The 22983-nt window shown below is 49.7% G+C and overlaps 1 protein-coding gene across 1 annotated transcript in view; it reads right to left on the bottom strand.

Moving 5' to 3' along the window:
• Bean1 (brain expressed associated with NEDD4 1) overlaps window positions 1-18818 on the bottom strand; it is a 47561-nt gene extending 28743 nt beyond the window's left edge. The window contains exons 1-2 of the mRNA XM_021170788.1: window positions 18333-18818; window positions 7453-7560 (exon numbers count right to left, since the gene is read on the bottom strand). Coding sequence (XP_021026447.1) covers window positions 7453-7477 — 25 coding nt within the window. The 5' untranslated portion in view covers window positions 7478-7560; window positions 18333-18818. The remainder of the gene's footprint in view (window positions 1-7452; window positions 7561-18332) is intronic.
• Window positions 18819-22983: the final 4165 nt, after the last annotated feature.

Here is a 22983-nt window from a genome sequence, read left to right as displayed (position 1 = left end):
TATACTGAACAACAAAGACAGCATTTTCATTACTGAAGAACTTCTCTTGGATATCACTACTAGAATATTCACAGCATGGCTATTCGTGCATCATCTCACAATGAGAACACCCAGATGCCCGCTAGAGTAGAATGATGTATTTACACAAAGGAATACTACATAGTGGAGAGACTACTTCATCTACAATTATACTCAACGAGGTCGGTAAAGTGTGCAACACACTGTTGAGCAAAGCAACATACTACACAATCCCAATAAAGTGAGACACACAGGAAACACTCTTTGTGGATGTCATTGGCACATGAGAGCAAGTGGAAAACATACGAAGGGGATCTGGGTGCAGGTGAGATGGTGTTTCCCCGGGGGCAGGGCCATGCTCAGTTTGTGAGAATCCTTTGAGCTGTGCCCTGGTGATGGTGCACCTTTCTGTATGCAGAAAAAAAGGAAAAAGGATGGAAAAAAGAGCCGTGAGGGAGGAAGGAAAGTGTGATGGGGAAAATAAAAGAAGGCAGAAGGAAGGAAGGGAGGGAGGGTTTCAGATCCATAGTTTGTCCATCTCCAGGATGTAACGCCTCCACCATGGTGATTTTAGAGCTACCAGTAGTTAACCCATTTGCTCATGAAACTCCTAAATATTTTTAACTATTGGCTCTTGAGGATGACATTTCTGCAGAGAGAGAGATAGAGAGAGAGACAGACAGACAGACAGACAGACAGACAGAGACACACAGAGAGAGACAGAGAGACACACAGAGACACACAGAGAGAAAAGAAAAGAACGAAAGAAAGAAAATCCCTAGAGACCAAGCAGGGTAGGGAGGCTCAGCATGCCCTCCAGAGGTAGAGATTCAAGTACCTGAAACTTGAAGTAGGGTAAGGGCTGCTCCATCTAGGAGCTAAAGTTAGGTTCCTCTGACTGTCCCCGGCCTCTTAAATGAAGATTGTGTGTGTGTGTGTGTGTGTGTGTGTGTGTGTGTGTGTGTGTAGGGACATGTGAGGTGGGAGTGGGGACCATGCAGTGATCTTTGTCCCTTGAAGCAGCTCTGCCAGTTTCCCTTTCGAAGGAGTCTGGTCTTCCTATTTAGATCTCTCTCCTGGGGTACTTTCTCACTCGTGTGTGGCAGCCACACTTAATTCTGAGACAGGGGACTGACATGGTGCCAACTCATACACTCTGTGACCTCACCCCGCTCCTTCTCTGTACTTGGTTACCAAGCCTGTTGTAAGATAGAGTTGGGACAGCTCCTGCAGATGGCTTATATCTAGCCTGCATCACAAGGCTGGGCGAGCTGGTTTACATCTGGGCAAGGGGAGGGGGATTCCCGATGACAGCTGTCAAAATTGCTGGACAGTCACTGTGCCAAGCTGGGGCTGCTGGGAAGGGAGAGAAGATCTTGGGGAGAGGGGCAGTTTTAGGAGGACCCTGCAGGGAAGTCTGAGTGTAGCTTCACGACTATCACAGTGGGATTAAAAGTCAGGAAGGAATCAACCTTATTGAGCATGCTCTGTGTTCACCAAACCCTCAGGTCACATTGGAAACTCAGCCCAATTATCCCATTTCATAAGGGGCTAAGCAGAGGTTCAGAGGAGTTAACTACATTTGCTCCAGTGTTGGCTGAGCCTGGCTCCTTCAGACTTAAGTGCTGCCCAATGCATTAGGGCACACCTACTCCCACAACCTACCTTTTGACCCTTTCCTGCTGAAGACACATTCCATCCAGGGCTGCAGGAGCAGAAGGCTGGTTGGGGGCTGAGGGGCGACAGGTGGTGGGGGTGGTGAGGAGTGCGGAGAGCAATGAGCAGAAGGATGATCACAAGGATGAGTGTCTCCTAAACTGCAGAGGGAGGTGCCCTCAAGTTTCAAGGAAGAGGGGTGGGTTCAAAGAGCAGCCTCTAGAAGCAGATGGTTCGGTGACTCACGGGGGATGCAGGGTCCCCGGGTCCCCTCCAGGTTCTGCTCCCTTGTTTCTGAAGCAGACAGGCTGTTCATTTCTGTGGTGGCATCATAGAGGACAACCTGCCTCTCTCAAGCCCTGGGAAGCGTTCCAGGTGCAGGGAGAACCGAGTGCAGGAGTGGCTAACGCATGGGAGCCCTTGGCAGAGGAAAAGCAGTGTGCTTACGCATCCTCTAGCTGCAGAGCAGGCTATCCTCCATGAACCTGGCTTTGGGTGACAACTCCAGGGATCACTGTGCTCTTGGCAAGACCACTAGGTGTGGAGATCATTTGCCCTCCACCCACACAATGCTCACGCTCGAGTTCCTTCTCTTCCCCCACTGTTGTCCCACGTGTGTCCTGTACTGCCGGTGGCTTCATCCCACTTCTCAGCACCCAGACACTGACAGCTCCCCAATTTACATCTCCAGCTCTAGACTCACCCTTGAACCCACCAGGCTCATATGTCTGGCTGTCTGCCTGCCTCTCCACCCTGGTGTCTACACAGCATCTCAGATGCAGTGTGCCTTCAAGTCCAGCCCAGTCAGGTTGCCAGCTGACCTAGGACTTTCGCCAGCTCAGTCAGTGACAGACTGGTCCTTCCGTGTGCGTAGCTCTAAGCTTCTCTTCCTTCCTCATCCACACCGTATCCGAACAACTTCACTTTCCAGTCTGTTTTTGGCTTCAATCTCTGCCCTAGGCCCTCTCACTACATCCTGGATTACTTCCTAGCCTCCTGACCACCTCCACCTCTCCTTTGGTCCCCCCTCCAGCCTCTTTTGCCATACCAGGGTGATTGAAACTTTTTTCAGCTCATAATCTTCCAAAGATTCCCAGGAAGCAAAAGCTGAAATCTGACCATGGCTTCCAGGGCCACACACTGTATGACTGATGTGCCAGCTCTGGTACCTTCCATGCATTCTTCAAGGCCACTGTTCCTCCTGTGCTGGAACAAGCCCTACCAGCTCCCATTGCTGAATGTTCCCACTCAGTGTTCTTTTCTACAAGACACGGGTATGACTCAGTCTTCCTGCGGATAACCCATTCACCATCACACCAAACAGTGTTTATATTTTTGACAATTGTATGTGTGTGGGTGTTTTGCCTGCTGTATTTGCTACATACCACCCCAACACATTATCAATAAACACACACCCTGTCTATGTTCATGTGAATGTGTGTGTACACATGTGTGGATGCCAGAGTGCCTCCACTATTCCTTTCTAGTTTTGGAGGCAAGGTGGCTCCCTGAACTTGGAGCTCACTGATTGGCTGGCCAGCAAACTCCAGGAATTTTCGTCTTCACTTTCCCAGAGCTAGAACTACAAGCCCATGCCACCACACCTGGCTGCACTTGTATGTTGATCCAGCTGTGGTTTAGTTAAAACTGAGACCTGATCACTCTCATGCCAGTCTGAAACCCTCACCTTTTAGCTGTAGCGCCCTGGATAATTCCTTACTACTTCAAGCCTCAGTTTCCTCATCTGTGGAATGGAAACACTAACCCTTCTTCACAGAACTTCTTCAAGGAAGCAAGGAAGCCACAAGAAACATGGATCCGCACACTACCTCACAGCATTCCTCTAACATGCAAACCTTTATCAACTCCTATTTTATAAGTGAAGAAACTTAGACTCAGGAGTGAACAGCTAAAATCCCTTCCCCTCTAGTGCCTTGCTTCATCGAGGGATGGACAAAAACTAGTGATCTATGGGTATTTCCAGCATGCATTTAGAATGACTCTGAGTTTACCTCTAGGCTCATTGAGAAAGAGTACCATAATTGATTAGTGATGTCTGCTCCGGACACAGAAATGGTGGAAGGTTAAGTGTGCTCCATTATTTTCCCTGTTTGCCCTCAAATCCTTCCTTCTGTTGATAGCAACAGAGGTAACCATGACAACAAGAAGAGCAAAGAAACACTGTAGTGTGAATATCTCCCAAAGGTCCATGCATTTATGGCAAATGGTAGAGACCTTAAGAGTTGGGGCCTTGCCAGAAAGTCAGATCACCAGGGATATACTTTTGAAGAGGATGTTGGGAATCCAAGGGCTTCCTTGCCTTCATGAGGAAACAGGATTCCTCTATCATTGCTACAATGTTCATCACAGGTAGGTAGTGGGGCAGCTCTTGAGCATCTTTTCAGAGCCTGATAACCAAGCTCAACTCTTCCCGTGGCCCCTCAACTCTGAGTAGCGAACTGTAAGAATCCACCAGTCCCATTTTGTGGATGAGCAAACTGAGGGCTTGGGAAGGTGAGTCGTACTCCCACAGATGGCAAATATCAGTGCTAGAGTGTTTCCATGCCACATCCCAACATTACCCTTACTCTGAGGGGGTGGGAGGTATCATAGGCATTATGGGGCTCTGCCAGGCTATGGTTCCTGCCAGGCGTCTAGCAGCCACCATAAACTTGACAGTGATGTGTCCACTTGGCTTCTCCATAGATGGTGGGGTATGTCTCCCCCTCCCTCATTTGCTTTGCTCCACGCTTAGTCTCCAGTTTCTTCCACCCCACCTCACCCTCAAACAACAACTTCAGATCTGTCCCCAGAAGCCAGAGGGGAACAGCTCCCCCTCACCCCCAGAGGGAGCTACATGGTGCTGCCATCTGCTAGATGACAGTGAAGAGGATGTGTAGCATCTGCGCTTAGAGCCTGGGTCCCCAGGGAGTCCTGGGCTGTTCTGCCCGGCAGAGCCCAGAGGGAACCGATCCCCCCATCTCCAGACTTCCCGAGGAACAACAGACCTCCTCCACACTCAGGGCCTCAGGCAAGACCTCTGCACACAGGGAAAGGCTCACAGACATCACTTCAAGCAGAGGAAGCCCTTTTCCTTTTGCAGCCACGTAACCTGCACACACCGTCTTCCTTGACAGGGTTTCCCTGGCCTCCTCTTTCTTGTTCTTGTTGCATTTCTCCCTCAGTCTTCTCGTTTTCCCAAGGCGGCTGCTGTGGAGAGCTGATGGAGGTGCCCTCAAGGGGCAGAGACAAGCTGAGGTATGTGATAGTGAAATGGGATTGGACATTAACTGACCTACAGCCCAGCCCTTTGTGGCTGATGTTTGCCCAACTCCCAGGAGCCTGAGAAGTATGCTACATCCCCAGGGTCTGCAGGCGCTGGCCAGTTTTCAGCAGTGGTTTAGCACCATTTAACCAGCCACCTTGCTCTCTGCTCCAGGTAGATGTGACCCTTACACTCTCCACAGACTTCTCAAGCTCTGACTCCTGGACAGAGGTCTTTGGGAAACTGCTGGGCTTGGTCTTCTTTCCGGTGGGTTGTATGTCTAAACCACAGGGGCCAGGGGAGCAGGGGTGTGAACGAGAACAAATTGTCTCCTACTCTGAGTTTTCCAGGTTTCATGGCTGCGGCATCTTTTCACAACCTGTCGAGGCCATCAGGAGAGCTAACATGGTGGTCTCTGTCATGTTTCTCACTGCACAGAACAGTTCTAGGTGTGTGTGTGTGTGTGTGTGTGTGTGAAAAAGAAGGGGTGTGTGGCCTCAGATGGCCATTCCTGGGTATCCTAAATATTTCTTTTCATTATTTAAGAATGAAAAAATTTAAGACAGAGTTCCCTTCTGTTGCCCAGGCTGGCCCAGAGTTAGAGATCATCCTCACAAATGCTAGGGTTACAGGAATGCTCCCCATGTCTGGCTCCTAAGAGCTCTGTTGGAGGCTTTTCAGGGTTTTGAAGCACCCTTTCCGCACCCCTGCTCACCACACCTCCAGGACCTGAATGAGGGTCTTCAGTCTGCATGGTGGCAGAGCCCAGAGGGCATTGGCTTCATTTACTTGTTCATTTGATTGGCCAACAATGAGCTTGGTGCTGAGGACAGCCAGAGGGCAAGGCCAGAGTGAACCTGCTTTCTGGAAGCTCACCATCTACTGGGACGTGGACAGGCAAGCAAGCATAAAGGTAAGTGAGCAACTTCCAGACTTCTAGATTGTGTCTGAAGGGGCAGGGCAGGGGCAGAGTGGGGGCGGGGCGGGGGCGGGGCTCCAAGATGGCAAACTGTTGGCCTCACTCAAATCCCCCAGGATTCACTTGGGCAGTCAGTACTGATGGGTGTATACACAACAAGGAGACTGAGGGCCACTCATATTTCTGGTCTAAGGGATAGATTCAATGGTGGTATCCAAATCAATATATATGCAGTTTGTATCATGAACTAGATATAGATATAGATAAAAATAGAGATAGAGACAGAGACAGAGACAGAGACAGAGACAGATGGTCTAGAGGGAAGATAGACCATTCAATTTGGGGCAGGTTGAGTATGAGGTGGGATGGGGGCAGTAGAAAGCAGAGGGACCCAGGAAGAAGCTGGGACAGACAGGCTGGGAAGCACCCGCTCAAGACTGCAGCCAGAAGCAGGGCAACAGAGCAAGGATGAAGTCTGGCTGTGCAGAATAAGGAGGGGGCTGGGCTGGACCCTGGGGCTAAGCAACAGGGACAGGTGCGGTTCCCCTCCTCCATGCCAAAGGAGCCACGATGGACAGCATCCGTGAACAGAGTGGCTTGGAAGAACCTAGGAGGGTCAGGAGTCAAGAAGGTGGAAGCCACCAACAGTGTCACATACAGCTGGGCTCTCCTTCTCCATTCTCCCCTCCCCTCCTCCGGGTGGCCAGAGCTTTACCACATCTGGTTCTACTCTTGGCAGATGAGCCTACAGCTGGCCTCTTCCCTGCAATATAAGTGGTGAAGACCCTGCCCAGATTCTGACTAAATCCCATCCACATGGGACATGTAGCCCCGCCCCCCTTCACTGGCATTCCCTCAGTATTTTAGGAGTTAGCATCTGGGGCTGTGACTATGAGAGAAAGATGTGCTCAGCCTAGGACGGCACAACTAGAGGTAGAAACTCAAGCAAAAACCTTAGTGAGAGTGAGGTGAGAGGCAGTGTGTGTGGACACCGGGGGAGCAGATGGTGTCCTCTGATGTCACCTCAACACACAGCCTGATTTCTCAACAATCATGAATTTTCTTCAGTCTGTGGGTGCTTCCTGGTGAGAGACATGGGATGAAGTTCCTTAGGGAGTCAGCCTCCAAGGACCATAGTGTGTAGGACCCAAATCCATTAAGCATCATTTGTGGGCATTTAAGCTCTGGAAGAACTGAAGGCTTCTGTTTCCCACAGAAACCATCCATCACAGTGCACCATCCCACTGAAGGCCCTGGGAAGGCTGGCAGTGTCTAACCCGTTTGTAACAGCACACTGATTTGGCCATGGCGTTGTGGGTGGGCAGAGAGCGCATGATCAGTATGCTTCAGAGGAACCTTGATCCACATTTTGGAAACAGGACAAAGTGTGACTTTCAGGTTCCAGGCAGCCCACTGCAGATGTGGGGATGGCTTGTGTGTGTTCCCTTGTCCCTATCCCCAGATTCAAACCCTCCACACTAGCCTTAGTCAGGCTCAGTGCCTTAGACAAACACCCTGGTACCATTTTTATGACTCTGCCCTCTAGCTCTGCAGTAGCTGGACCCCAACAGTGATGGACAAGGAAGAGACTTACAGGGGCAAGGGCGTTTGAAGGACATGTAATCCTTGGAGCAGAACAGCGGAGCCAGCCTGCCCACGAGCACAGCTCTGACTTCTTGAGGGGGGAGGCCCCTCTACTCACCTGTGGAGACACAAACAGGCAGGTGATGGAATGCCTACAGCATCCACCATGTCCAGGGACTAGGCGCTTTCATCATTTTGGGGGATGGGTCTTATGAACACATTCTTAGTCTGGGATCCCTGGGCTACAAAGTATGGAGTGTGGATACAGGAATATCACATGGGTATTGAGGTCACAGTGATGGAGGTGGGGCAGATCTCTCTCTTGGGTGGACCTGGAGTGGGAGTGCAAAGCCATGGAGTTCTACCATGGACCACTTACTGTTCCCACGTCTTCCATGGGCTACAGCATCCCCAGTGCCTTGGGGCTGTAAGGCATGGACCAATTCTTAAAGACTGGAGTCCTCATTTTCTAGAGGAAAGCAGACCTGGAGAAGGAGAAGCTTGTTCACAGCTTGTGGCTGGCTTTGGGAGGGTGTTCCCTGACTCCCTGTCCAAACTGTGTTATGATTACTGCTCAAAGAACCAAGAGTGCTCTTTAGAGGCTCAGAGAAGTCATGTAGCTTGGCCAAGATCACACAGCTGCCAACTCACAGGTTGGGGTGAGAGGTCAGATCTGCTTCCCTCTCATGCCCCCGGCCAGCCAGCACATCCCTTTAGAAGGTCTGCATGAATATAAGAATATAGGCAAGTGGAAGAATAATGCCTCTTCCCTACCCATATTTATCCTCACATGAACTTGGTGTGACACCTGATTTAACATGCTGCTAGGCTGTGCTGGGCCACTTTAACTCTGCTTTACAAGGGGAAACATTTTCAAAGTAATAACCTCTCATGCTACACTAAATAACTGAACCTTATCAGGCTCTCTTTGTGTGTCCCCAAAGGACACAGCACGGGCTCTTACTTCTTAGGGAGTGGCACACTTGACTTCAGAAACTAAAATGCACTTTAAGAATTTTGTTGTTGTTATTGTTGTTTTATTTTTATGTGCATTTTGCTTGCATATATGCCTGTGTTCACTTGTGCGTCTGGTGCCATTAGGGACCAGAAGAGGACTTTTAGTTCTTTGAAACTAGAGTTTCAGAGAGTTGTAAGCCACGATATAGATGCTGGGAACCAAACCTGGGTCCTCTGGAAGAGCAGCCAGGGCTATTAACTGCTGAGCCATCTCTCCAGTCCCCTTAACTGCACTTGTGGGAGTGACTGAGTAAGACCACGGATGCTGAGTCCAGGGCTTCTTGCAAGGAGGCCAGTGGGAAACATCCTGTCCCTTCTTGGTGGCCACCAGTCTCGCTGATTGCATCATGTGGCAGAATTTACCTGTGAGTGTCAGACCCCAGGCTGTCAGCCAGCCTCATGTAGGAATCTTTCTCATACAGGCTTTCTGCTCCAAACATGCATGAAGTCTGGATGGGGCCCATTGGCTGAGCATGGAAACATTGGCTTTTCTGTTTAGAAGGTGAACAAGTGTGCTGTCCTTGGGCTCCCTTGCTTTTCTCCTAGATCCTGTAATAGTAAAGTCAATGCCGCCACTTCCTGGCATTGACTCTGGACAAAGCAGTTCACCTCCTTGAACCTCACATCCCTCCTAGCGAAGCAGGGATAGGCTTGGAACAGGGTTTAGGAGCAGCAGGGCTGTGTGGCAGGCCTCATGGTATGTGACAGGCCTCATGGTGCTCCCTTTGTTCCCAGTGGGAGGCAGGAGGAATACAGCAGACCTGGGGACACTTCTGTGAGTAGTGACTTGTCACTCACCTCCCAACATTGTTCAGCTTTGCCTGTGTGAACCCTAGGCTGGCCTGACATCCATTCTTGGTCTCCATAGAAACCAAGGGAGAGTTTTGACCCAGGGAGGAGGACTGGGGAGAGGGAGGGTAGGAGGTGATCTCCCAGGCTGCTAAGAGAACCAATTTCACACCAGGAGATTCAAGAAGAATTTTTAAGGCCTGTGAACCTTGTTTTCAAAAATTACATGTGAGAACTGATGTCTGCATTCACATTTGTAGATGTGCAGGGGATACTATGTGTGTATGTACATATACATACATGTGGATGTTAAGGGGGCATACCAGTGAGCAGATATCTCACCCTATTGCTCCAGATCTCTCTCTCTCTCTTCCTCTCTTCCTTTCTCCCTCCCTTCTCTGTGTATGTGTATATGTGTGCATACATACATGCCTGTGTGGGCCTGTATGTGTATGAAGGCCAGAGGAAGGTGTCAGGTGTCCTGCTCTATCTAGCATTATCTACCTTATTCTCTTTAAACACAGTCTCTCACTGAACCAGGGGCCAGCAAGCCTCAGAGATCCCATCTCTGTTCCCACCCCCAGATTCCTTCCTTCCTTCCTTCCTTCCTTCCTTCCTTCCTTCCTTCCTTCCTTCCTTCCTTCCTTCCTTCCTTCCTTCCTTCCTTCCTTCCTTCCTTCCTTCCTTCCTTCTTTCCTTCCTTCTTTTTTGTGGGTGCTGGAGTCCTAACTCAGGTCCTCGTGCTTAAAGAGAAAGCCTCTTACCCACTAAGCCATTTCTCCAGCCTCTGAGAAATCTGTTTTAAAGACAGCATGGCCATGTCAATCCCTTGCTCAGACCCCTTCCCTAGCTCCCCTGAACCTCAGGCAAGCATCCTGTTCCTCACTCCAGCATCCACAGCCCCATTGTCTTCTAACTCTCTGTGCACTAGCAGAGTGCAGGAGCTTAAAAAGTGCATGCTGAGGGCACTTCCTGCAGTGCTGCTCCTGGAGACCCCAGATGCCACGGAGAGCTGCAGGTTATCTTCTCTCTCACTCTCTTGGGGCTCCCCTTAGGATCCTGTCTCTCTGAGAGGATTCTCTGGGCCTACCTGTTCCTCTCACTGGATCCAGAGACTCAGAGGTGAAGACTAATGATTCTCAGGCCATAGGGAAGATGGGTGTCTCATGGTCCAGTGCCTAAGAACGCCCGTAGGATGTGTGCTAAGCACCTCAAGTAGACAGTCCTATGTGGGGAGGCTTTGGGGACACTTGGTTCTACACATGTGGTTCATATCGGTTAAATGCTTGGTAAGTGCCATTTAGGTCACCTGCTCTTTTGGGACAGGACCTTAGGCATGAGGAATATCCTTTCAATTTTGCAAATGAGAACACTGAGGCCCAAGGTGGTTTACTTGGTCAAGGTCACAGAAAAGACATAGAGGAAGAGCTCTGCTACTCCTGGTGTCCCCCACTCACACCCCGTGGCATCCATGGAGATCTGCTGTCTGCCCTTGGTGTTCTGGTTGGCCTACTAGCAGGCTCCAATGGGTCTCTTGGACTTTGGGGCTGCTTTCTCTCCCTGGCATATCGTTTCTGGCCTATCTACTTGGAGAACTCCTGAGTTGCCATCAAATCTCAGCTTTGGAGAGATCTTCTTGACTCCTGGTGACAGATCAATCACAAGGGTGGCACTTCCCCCAGCACGTGGATGAGGGTCAGCATGGTCTATGCACATTAGCTCGAGGCTCACTTTAGAGGACGTTTTCACAAGTACCTGGAATGTTAGAGTAAGTCAACCTTAGCCTTATACTAACATACAGCACTATGTGGAGATAACCCTCAAATAATGACCTGCATGCCAAGAAGCAGGCTTCTCCTGTAGACTTGATTATTTCCACATAGCCTGTTGTCTATGGTGACACTGATATATGTCACATCCAGGCCACCATTCCCTGTACTGTGTACCCCAGCTAGCACTTTACACATAGCCCCTGGCTGCACGGTCCCAGCACCTATTTCCTTCAGGCTTGCAAGGAGTCTCCTCAGATCCTTGGCAACATAAAGAATGGCTTTTCTTTTGAAATTTTTCTTTAAAATTTTTAAAAATTATTTATTTTTTTAAAATTTTTTTTATTTTTTTAGACTGGAGAGATGGCTCAATGGTTAAGAGCACTGACTGCTCTTCCAGCGGTCCTGAGTTCAATTCCCAGGAACCACATAGTGGCTCAAAAACATCTGTAATGGGATCTGATGCCCTCTTCTGGTGTGTCTGAAGACAGACAGCTACCATGCACTCATATAAATGAAATAAATAAATCTTAAAAGAAGTTTTTTAAAAAAATTAATTTATTTTCATTTTTGGACTAGGTCTTGCTATCCTTGAACTCAAGTTCCTCTTCCTTCAGCCTTTTGAACACTGGTTACAAATGTGCATCATCATACTTAGGGCCCCATGTATAATAGGCAAGCGCTCCACTCATGATATATATCCCTAGCCTTTGATGGGGTTTCTCTGGACTCAAAAGAAGCAGGTGTTCAACTCTCTGTCTATTTTCTCCCCCCTCTCCCCACTAGAGGATCTCCAAGTAACCTACAGGAAAACCACTGCTGGGTGGCATCAGACCCTCTGTTTGGGCAAAACTCTGTTGTAGTCCCCAGGCCAAAGGAGCTAGATGTACGGTATCCATGTGAACAAGCGCCTACCTGGGGTCCCTGCATGTGGACAGAGCTGCCAGGCAGTAATGGGTCAGTTGGACGAACCTGGTTCAGGTGGGCTGAGACTGTGGCTATCTGTATATAAGGGCTGCACCCCACCTGTCCTGGCCAGTGTGGGCCCATTTAAGGCCATTATTCCACTGCGTGCCTCGCTCTGAGCCTAGCATCTGATTCAGCTGTGACTCATCTCCGACTAGATTGCCTGGCTCAGAGTGCAAGGGAGGGTGGGTGGGCAGCACTCCAGGCTTTGAAGTGGCTAAATAGTGTGTGGAGACCATGTCATTTGTATGTCCTTTTATATTCCTGATGCTGGCATACCTCCATGCTGGGCTTGTGGGATGCTCAGACGTGAATAAGGAGGGTGTGGGACCTCCTGGGGAATACTGCCAGGGGAGCCACCTACCTCACACCAGAGGACAGAAGGCAGGCAGGGAGGGATTTAGGTATGGCTGGAGCTCTAATCATGTCATAGAGGCTGTGGGACACACCTGCTCCCACCGCTGTTCCATGCTGTCGGCTCACCAGGTCCTCAACACGAACCTCAACTTCTATAGATGACAGTTCTGAGATTCAGAATCAGAAGGGGGGGGGGCCTGTCGAGGTGGCAAGCAAGCTCATTGACCTAAGGAGGATCCCAGAAAGAGTCATAGCTGGGCAGCCACAGGGTCAGCTTTTGTCATTTCTAGAGGACATCTGTGGGCTTAGGATGACGCTGAACAATAGGTGATGGGGGAGATGTCTCTCACTGGTTCTGATGCTGAACAAATTCCCCTCGATACTGTCAATGGTCATGTATGTTGGGCCACAGGGGAGAACGGACAGACAGATAGATGTGCAGGCAGGGCACATTTAGATCAAGAAGAGTAGGCTTTGGTAGGAGGGTGATAGGTGAGCAGAGATAAGATAAGCCAGCTGGGTGGCTCTCTGGGGGAGGAGACTCTAGTTGAGTGGAAAGGAGTATTCAAATGCCCTGGGCAGGAAAGTGTAGGTGAGTCTGACAGGCATTTGGATCTGAGATAGAGGGTGGGAGGGGGAGGTTCTGAGTCCACTGAGAGGGGAGGTGATCATGGTTCTGAGTCCACTCCGAACTGCAGACTGTAGGTGTAAGGGACATAGATAACCTAGCACCCTGCCTGGCCCACAGGAAGTACACAGTGACTACTGAATGAATGAATGATGTCATCCCACAGGGCTTTGTTCCCTGGATCTGTGGGTGGGCATGCGATCGCTCAGAGCAGGAAGGAAGTGAGAAATTTTCCTGGACTTGGTTAGATGCAATGCTCTTGCAATGGGGGTGCTATCCACCTCGTCCCTGCAAGTCTAAGGCCACCAGCAGAAATTTATTCTGTCACAGGAAGGGACCCAGCTGGGGACTTCCTCAATGGGGAGGTCCGTGCCTTGGTAAGTGCTGCTAAGTCACACACTATTTATAGTGAGGTTGACATCAGGAGAATGAACTCAGGAATTGGGGTGAGGACGACTGGGAGAAGAGAGTGACCACAGAGGTGCGTAAGAGGCCTTGAAGCTCGCTGGCAGGCCCCATGTGTGCTGTACTAGACTGGTCAAGATCTGTCTGGTGGTTTGGGGGTCTCTACTTGCACTAATTTACCAGAACCGTCCCTCTATAGCAGTGGTTCTCAACCATTCCAATGTTTTGACCCTTTAATACAGTTCCTCATGTTCTGGTGACCCCAACCATAAAGTTATTTTCGTTGCTACTTTGTAAGTGTAATTTTGCTATTGTTATGAATGTTGTTATGTAAATATTTTGGTAGACAAATGTTTGCCCAAAGGGTCACAACCCACAGGTTGAGAACCACTGCTCTTTAGGGCGTAATCCCACTGCTGTGGACAAAACATACGGTCTAATGTCTTAGGCAACTTCATGAGCTAGGCCATCTGCAAGCTGGTCTCATCTTGACCAAGAGTACACAGAAGCCTGGCTCAGGACTTGGTAACACCAGAAGAGACCTGGCAGTCATTATTTATGATAATGAAGTATGACATAATCCCAGTGTGGCCACCACTATCAGTAAGAGGAGACTGAGAAATCTATGGTACTCATTTATAGTGGGATATTACGTAGGCATGAAATCATGTTTTCCAAAAATCTTAATGACTTATAGACACTCAGTATAATGTTAAATGGAAAAAGAATCTTGAGTATTTTAGGGAAAAAAAAAGTTACAGAACTGTGCACGGCCTTTATTTTGTAGAACAGAGTCCTAGTGAAAACATTCATTCACACACAGCAAAAGATTAGGGTGGAAATAGAATATACCGGAGGGATTAAGAATTTTTATATATTTTTATGATATCCAAAATTTTCTACAGTGAAATGTATTGATTTTTATAATCTGAAAGATCATCACAATGAAGATTCAGAAAAGAATCCTTTGTGTTAGAAAGTAACTGGAAGGAAAAAAATCAATGTCAGCTCTTTGGGAAGAAGCTAAAGCTAATCTGCCTTTGAACTTTTGTTACTGAAAAGGTTTCTTCTTCTTTTTTTTTTTAAAGTTAACTTCCCATCTAAAATAGGAAGTCTCCTTAAGATACTTGAAAAATAACCTTTTCTGTGGTCTTGTATGTAGGCCCTGAGTTACATCCTCCACACTCTCTGGACTCTAAACATCATTTTTATGTTTGTTACTAAGTAACCCAGGCTGACATTGAACTCACTCTGTAGCCAGAGTTGCCATGAACCTGTGATTCCCTTGCCTAAGCCTCCAGAGTGGCTGGGATCACAGCTCGCATCCCCAGACCCCGTTAATCTTCATTCCTCTTAACATTCTTCAAGCTATCCACGATACGTATGCAAGTCTTTTTTAAAAAATTCCTTATTATTTTACTTTGTGCATGTGTGTGTTTGCCCTTGTACTCACATGTGCATGTGTGTGCACCTTGGGGGTCAGAAGAGGGCATCGGATCCCCTGGAGCAGGAGTTACAGGTGGCTGTGAGCCATCCAGGGTGGGTGCTGTAAGCCAAACTCGTTCGTATTCCGGCAGAACAGCACCAGGGGCTCCCTAACCACTGAGCTATCTCCTTCAGCTCCCGAAGCAAGTCTTATTTGCCAAATATTTGAGGGAACAGCATCTCCCATACTGTAATATTTTGTTTTTTAATCGATCTACACACTTGGCAAGGATAATAAAAATAGCAGACCTCCTGTATGACATGACAAGACATCTTATGATTTTGCAAAGCATACTGAACATTGAATGCCGTTTTAGTCTCGGGAGACATCACAGTGAGTGATACTCCCAAGAGGGGGTAATGGAAAAGAAAGGGCTATGGATGTTGCAGGTGATAAATGCTTCGGAGAAAACTGAAGAGGTGTAGATAAGAGTGGGAGACTGCTCTTTTAAGTCAATTCGACTAAATGAGTTTGATAATTGTTTGAGTAGGGAGAAAAAAAAAAAAAAGGAGCGTCTAAAAGCATGATAGCCCACAGACTGTTAGCACCTTCATTTCCAGCTCTTAGACACAAAATCATTAATATCTCCATGGAGGAATAATCTTGATAACTAATTGCATGCCGCTGAAGTGAAAATGTGCTAATTATCAATTTCACACATCCCGTGTAAAATTACGGATGAGTCACAGTGATGTTACCTATTCTATACCCGACTTCAGTCCTTAACCTGAGGAGCCTCAGCGTTCTGACCATCACCGTGGGGGTGATTACAGGATGGTCCTGACCGCCCCCATTCCACCAGAATGCTCTTGTCTTTGATCAAAGCAAAAGTGCTTGTGCTTACAAACTCCTGTGTGAGGGTGTTTACAACACAGGTACAGCAAAGGCTCCTGGCCGAGCTCCACTGGACACTGTCATACGCCTTGTATGCACTATTTCTTTAGTCTTCATGACCGTTCTGGCAGGTGTGCCATCAATATTCATCCCGTTTTCAAGACAACACTGAGGCTGCAAAGGGGCCGGGGGAATGAGGCCCCTGCCCAGAATCAAATGCTATAAACCTGGCTGCTAGCTCCCAAGGGCTGTGCTGGCAGCCACAACTCTTATCTTGTGCTTACTTCCCAGGGGGGGGAAAAGCCTCCCTGGCCTCAGTTTCCCTTTTAGAGGCTGTGAACAGGTTGGTACCTTCCCGCTCCCTACCCCACGCTTGGCACTAGGCTTTCAAGAGCTGGTGATGTCCTCTGAGGGTGCTCAGCCTGTTGGTGCTGAAGACTCACGATCGTCCTGCATCTCCATCACCCTCCCCATCAGCTGTGCTCCAAATACTGAGCGGAGAGGCAGAAGGAGCCTAATTAGCTTCTGGTGAACTCCTTTGGGATGAGGAGGGGAGAGAATTATAGAAGATTCAGGGAATGGGGCACCCTAGTGAGTGAATGGGGGGGGGGTAGGTTACAAAAGAAGGAGAGAGGGATTTCTGGAGGGAAGAAACCCTAGGCAGCCATTCTGCCCAGCAACAGGTAGACACATTTCCTGATCTCACTCCAGCTCAGGGTAGTAGGGATGGGGGTGACGTCTGTTTTCTTTCCATCAATGCTCCTGGTTCCTTACAACCTCTGTGCCGCTCATATTTTTTTCCTAAGCCCTAGGCATGCAACTGGGCTGCTGGAGGCCCCAACTGCTCAGACTCAGGAAGAGCCTTCCCCAAAACCCTGCCAGCTCTTAAGTTCAAGTCATGCTGTCTGCCACCAGCTCCAGTTCCTTCAGTAGGTTCATCATGGGGTCACAGGACCTGGATAGTTGGCAAGGAATCTCAGTGGGTACCTCCTGGTAACCTCACTGTCCCATTGACTGAGCAGCCTGAGACCTGTTGCAACCAACCATCACCTGTGGCTCACCCAAGTCACCCCACAGCGAGCAATCCTCTCTTCACCTAACCCAGAGGAAGTGTGTAAATTCCTTTGTACAGAGTATGAACGCAATGTAGAGGGTCTCAAGTCTCGGGTGGCAAGTACCAGCCAAAGGCAAAAAAAAAAAAAAAAAAAAAAAAAAAAAAAAAAAAAAAAAAAAAAAAAGGCAGAGTGCCCCCTTTAGTCAGTGAGCCTCTTGAACCTGGACAGTGGCATAGGAAAGGTTTGGGCGGGGCAGAAGATGTCAGCACACGCCTGCGAAAGAGGGAGAGGCTAAAGGAAAGTCTTGTTTTGCAACGAGATGTCAGGGGATTCGCAGGGAGCCGAAGGCCATCGCAGAGGGTGAGAAAGATGGGAGCACCATGTCGCCTCACATCAAGCTCTCTTTGCCTCAGGAAACACCTGTGGCCAAATGCAGTCAATGGCTAGACGTGTGTCAGGTTCCTCAGAAGACTCGTCTAACGATCTTTCATACATTTTAGGTGAAGGAAACTGAGGCTCAGAGAAGTCAAGTGTCTTGCCTAAGGTCACACAGCTGGGAAATCAGCCAAAAGAGTGTCTCATGGCTCCAAAGACCCTGCACAGACCACTAAACAGAATCATGGATACTTTTCAAAGAGGGAAACTGAGTCACTCAGTGGTGAAGTCATCTAGTAAGCAGTCCTTATCACTGAGGAGAGTCTAGAGGAACATCTGTTGACCCTCGGGTGCACTTGGACTCTGAATGAATACTCTTAGAGTCCCCCGATTCTCTAGTATGTCACTTGTGCTTGCCCCTTCCCAAGCTGGGTTTGGCTGCCCATGCTGGCACAGGGGTGGCTGAGGAACGTAGCCCAGGCTCGACACTACGCACCTGTCCCTGGACTGCAGAGCCCGAAGGACAACCAGGAAAGGAGGAAGCTGGGGGCAAGGGTGGGCATTGCCGAGCTTGGGAAGGAGAGTGTGGCAGGTACCAGTCAGTGCTGTGCAGTCAGAGGAACTGCCACCTCGGATTCAGCTTCGGGTCCTTTGCAAGGGACTGCACGGGAAAGTCTGCCTTATGAAGGGAGGGGGTGGGGGGTGGGGCGGCGAGGATGCTCTTTCTATCCTAGGTAAGTCAAAATGAGGCATGGTCCAAGTGACTGGGCCGTTGGATCGTCAAACTTCCTGGCTTAAGGTGGTGGGAGAGGGTTCAGGCTCAAACTCTGTAAAACCCCAGTCCCTCTCCTCTCACCCCAGACAAGAGTGCGCCCTAGTATCTTTTCTTGAGTGGACTGGTCAGCGACCCTCCAAACCGAGGGAGCAGGGCTGGGGACCCTGTCATGGGCTTGCATCCCAGGAGGATACTCGTCTGAGACTCAGGCAGACCTCGGATTTCCCCGGGGATTCGCGGGTCCCGGTGACCCTCTCGGGGGTGGGGAGGATGCGGGATCAGGAACCGCAGGAGTCTCGGGCAAACCGCTCAGTTCCTCGCGCGCTGAGGTTCCGCTCGGGACCACGTCCCCCGCCGCCCAGCGCGTCCCCAGCTGCGTACATAAGCAGCCGGTACCCCGGTCTGCGGCCCTCCCCGCGCCCCGCGCCCCTTACTCGGCTTGGCTGCGGCGCTCCGCTCCGTGCGCCGCAGTGCCGGCTCCAGCTTCGGCTCCAGCTCCGGTCCCGCTCGGGCTCCGGCTCCCGTTCGGATGCCGTGGCGCTCCGGCTGGGCTGGGGCGTCCCAGCCGCTTCGCCTGGGCCTGCTGTGCGTGCAGGGGCGGGGCGCCCGGCAGGGCCGGGCAGAACAGACCCGCGCCCGCGATCCGCGGGCAAACCGCTGCCGGCGGTCTCCCGGGCCCTGCCCTGCCCTGCCCTGCAGCAGCAACAGCAGCCCCGCCCGTCCGTCCGTCGCGGTCCCCGCGCCGCCGCTCGCTCCACCGTCACCCTTTTGGGCCCTCCTCGGTGGCGGCGCGGCTCCCGGGTCTCAGCTCGGTGGCGCCACGGCCCGGGTCATTGCTGAGATGGGGACGCGGAGGAGGTGGGAGCGGCGAGCCGCGCCCCTCTGCGCACAGCCAGCCCGACACCCACACAGCGGCGGGCAGCGGGCGGGGCAGGGCGGCGGGGAGGCCGACACATCAGGAGGACTTGTGAACGGTGGACAGACAGACACGTGCAGAGAAGGGTGGACCAACCATATGTCAGAGATGGACAGCCAGAAAGGTTGGACAGAGGCAAGAGCTAAGGGCAGAAGGCAGGGTAGAGGCAGCAGAAGGGACACAGGCTGCTGCCGACCTTTGGTTTGGGCAGAGGAGCCCATCAAGGCCGCTGGTTCCCAGCTGTTCGAATTCTCTTCACGTAGGCTTGACCAAGGCCTTCAATTTGAGCTATCAGCAGGCTTATTTTCTTCTTCCCTTGCCCACCTGATGCCCTCTGTCCTGGTGCTCAGTCTTGGCAGATGCAAGCCTACCTTGGAAGATGCCTGGCTCAGGGAAGGGACCTGGCTCCAGCTCCTTCCCTGTATGCACCCCACTTTGTGGCCTCTGGCATGCCGCAGCCCATTCCTAGGCCTGTTATTATTTCAGGGTCTCTGCTTATCGCACATTTAAATATGCTGGCGTGCTCTACAGTTACTGTTAGAATCACTTGGAACATTTACTCATCTGGGAGAGTCCCTCAAGGGCTGATACATCTCAGTGAGACTGCAGGGGTCTGTCCAGGGTGACAGTTGGTAAATCTGACCAGGGAATCCATAAATTGAGTTGTTGCCAAACCTCTCCAAGCCCTTACTTTATTGATGAGGGAGCTGAGGTTTGAAGAAGGAAGGACACCAGAAACTCTGACGCCTGCCACTGGCTGGAAGGCAGTTCTCGAAAATAAAACATGATGACAAAGAGCTGAACATGTTGATGATAAAAACCTTGGGGAAGCAGAGGAGCCCTGGGGACCTTGTGGAAGAGACTTGAGCCAGCTGCAGGCGCCAACTGGGAGGTGGGGACAAAGCAGCCTCCAGGAGAAAACAGAAGGCTTTGTACCTCAGCTTTGCTAGGCTCCTGTTTCCATGTGGAGTGTCAGGGTTAGAGCCCCTCCCAGCCTCTGCGGGTAACTGTTCATTTGGGACTCAGCATCCTTGACTGGCTTCCCTTCTCAACACCTAGAGGGGTTGATCTCAGCTCATTGGGGCTGTCTTGGGGGTTGGGGGTGGGGGAAGCTTGAGCCATTTGAGCAGTGAGGTCAGAAAAGGCTTGGGTGAGCCCGTTGTCCAAACCCAGACATTTCATTTATTTTGTGGACAAACAAAAGACCAGAAAAAGAGAAGATAGGTCCAAACCAGGGAGCTAGGACTAGAGGCCACAGCTCTGCCCACTGCACCAAGACTGGCCATGACTCAATGAATAGACATCAGTTGATCCAGACGGATCTTCTGGCTGTTGAGTGGTCACTCTTTGGCAAGCCTGAGTGTCTATGTGTTTTAGGGGTATGGGGTGTACATGGCTCACTTTGAGTGGGAAGACACAGCCCTAAAGAGTTCTCTTATCTCTACGCCCTCTTATCTGAGTATCTCTGGTCTGAGAAACCTGTGCCTCCAAACAAAGAGTGGGGGTCTGATGGTTTGTATATGCTTGGCCCAGGGAGTGGCCTTGTTGGAATAGGTGTGTCACTGTGGGCATGTTGATGATAAATCCTTGGGGAAGCAGAGGAGCTTGTGGAAGCTTAAGTCCCTTGTCGTAGCTGCCTGGAAGTCAGTCTTCCACTAGCAACCTTCAGATGAAGATGTAGAACTCTCTGCTCAGCCTGCACCATGCCTCCCTGGATGCTGCCATGTTTCCACTTTTATGATAATGGACCGAACCTCAGAACCTGTAAGCCAGCCCCAATTAAATGTTGTCCTTATAAGAGTTGCCTTGGTCATGAATGGTGTCTGTTCACAGCGCAAAACCCTAACAAAGACAACAGTTTCGAGTGGAGGCTGGGCCTTGCTGAAATGAGTTGGACTGTGACTGCTTGCCCACCGTCTCTGTATCTCTACCCATTCACAGATTCATATGAGTGTAGGATTCGAGGAAAACACTAGAGAAAGTAGAAGGTAAAACCACGCACCCTAATACTGTATCTTCTTTCTCCTTAAAAAAAAAAAAAAAACAACTCATATAACTTCATGCACCCTTAAATAGAAGGAGCTTGCTGAGTGTGGCCTCTCTCCTCACCTGTGTCAGTGTGAATAGCTGCCCAGCACTGTACTTGAAGGTCGTGCTGGATTTTCTTTAATTGTTTCTCTACTGGTGGACATCTAGCCTGTTTCCCTTCTCTGCCTGTAGACAACACCTCAGTAGACATCCCGATGGGTTAGTTTATACACGTCTATGGATATCTTCTATGCCAGCGGGTGCATCAGTGTGCTTCATAGACATCAGGGATGCATATCAATGTCTGGCATCTGCTCCGTCAAAAATCAGGCAGGGAGGCTGCAGAGGGAAGCCCTTCAGGAATTCATGGGGTCAAGGTAAGGTCTGAACATCTGCCCAGAGTCCATGGGTTAGAATTCCTTTTCTTTTTTTAATTAGGTAATTTCCTCAATTACATTTCCAATGATATCCAAAAAGTCCCCAATACACTCCCCCTCCCCAGTCCCCCACCCACCCACCCCCAGGGTTAGAATTCCTAATGCAAGAAGATTGAAAGGTGGGTGACTTTAAGAGCTACCTGAGCTGTTATGGAGGGAGTCAGGCCACTAGAGCATCATCCTTAGAAGCTCTCCTCCCTTACTCTCTTCACCCATGGGAGACTCGGAAACATACTATGAAGCAACACAAAGCACCTCCCAACACCCGCTCCCAAAGTGTGGCCCTTGATCTTAGACTTCGGAGCCTTCAGAGACCCAAGCCAGATGCATTCCTGTCCACTATAAATTACCAGTCTGTGGTATAGCGTTATACAATGGACTCTGGGGACTTCTCAGGTCAGTGCACTGAGAACCTCCAAAGGCTGGCTGTCCAGAGTTCACCCTAGAGTCACAGTAGACACGGAACTACCCCCTCCCCCAAAGCAATTTCAATGTATAAACAACAGTTTCTTTAGGTCAGCTGGTACACCTTTATAGGAGTATAGTGCAATGCTTTTCCCGTATCAAATTCCATCATAAAGGACCTGACCTTAAGGGTGTGTGGGTAGGAAGCCCAGAAAACCTCTTCTGCCAATGTGATGAAGAATTTTCTTCTTCTTTTTTTTTTTCTACGTAAATTATGTGGCCCATGCCCTGGAGCCTATTCTGGTGACACTAGGTGTTAAAGAGGCCAAGGACCTTGACTCATGACTGGTGGGAGGTGGTGGAGAGAGGGTCTTTCCTAAAGTCACCAGCACAGATGTGACAGCTTACAGAGAATGAGGAAATTCATGCAACAGAGAAACATCCATACTTCTTGGGGATAGTTCTGGTGTGCTGAGACATTGGGTAGTTTTGTGTCTACAACCCCACACCCCATATACATACACACGGAGAGATCAGGGACCTTGACATTTAGTGAGTTCCCCAGTCATGTACAGCTGGGTAGGCGGCACCAAGAAAGAATAAGAGCTGTTTTATTTTTAATTGAAAAAAAAAAAAAACCAAAGCCAGGTATCCCCTAAATCGAATATTGTCATTTGTCTCTCTAGGGCTTTGCTCCTGCCATGGCTTCTGAGCTAGTGTATAAAACTATAAGTTCTAGAAGATAGGCAGGGATGTAAAATTTCATGTTCTTTGAGTTGTCTAAGAGGTCTGTGGGAGTTGTCCGTAAATACACATTCTTTGGAGTCTGCATTAAAATAGTGCGTAACATCTTTTTAAAATAAAAAAAAAATAGAGTAATCCAAAACAATTAGTTTCTTTGGGACATTTTCACCCACGTCATTATACTCTGCTTATACCTGCCTGCATTCCTTTCCCTGTCTCCTCTTCCCCTCTCACGGACCGCAAATAGTCCTCTTCTCTCCCTTCTTCCTTTCATGGAAGAGAAATGATTTTATCTTTAGAATTTTTACTTATATTTATGTATCTGTGTATGCCACCTGCCTGCAGGTGCCCTAGAAGGCCAGATGAGGGCATTTGAGTCCCTGACCCTGGAGTTACAAGCACTTGTGAGCTGCTTGACATGGGTCCTGGGAACCAAATGGGTTCTCTGGAAGAACAGCAAACACATTTAACCCCTGAGCTGAGCTGTCTGGACACTGCTTCCTTCCTTCCTTCCTTCCTTCCTTCCTTCCTTCCTTCCTTCCTTCCTTCCTTCCT

This window comes from Mus caroli, chromosome 8, assembly GCF_900094665.2.
Source record: "Mus caroli chromosome 8, CAROLI_EIJ_v1.1, whole genome shotgun sequence".
Lineage (NCBI taxonomy): Eukaryota > Metazoa > Chordata > Mammalia > Rodentia > Muridae > Mus > Mus caroli.
This window is presented reverse-complemented; position numbering and strand designations above follow the sequence as displayed.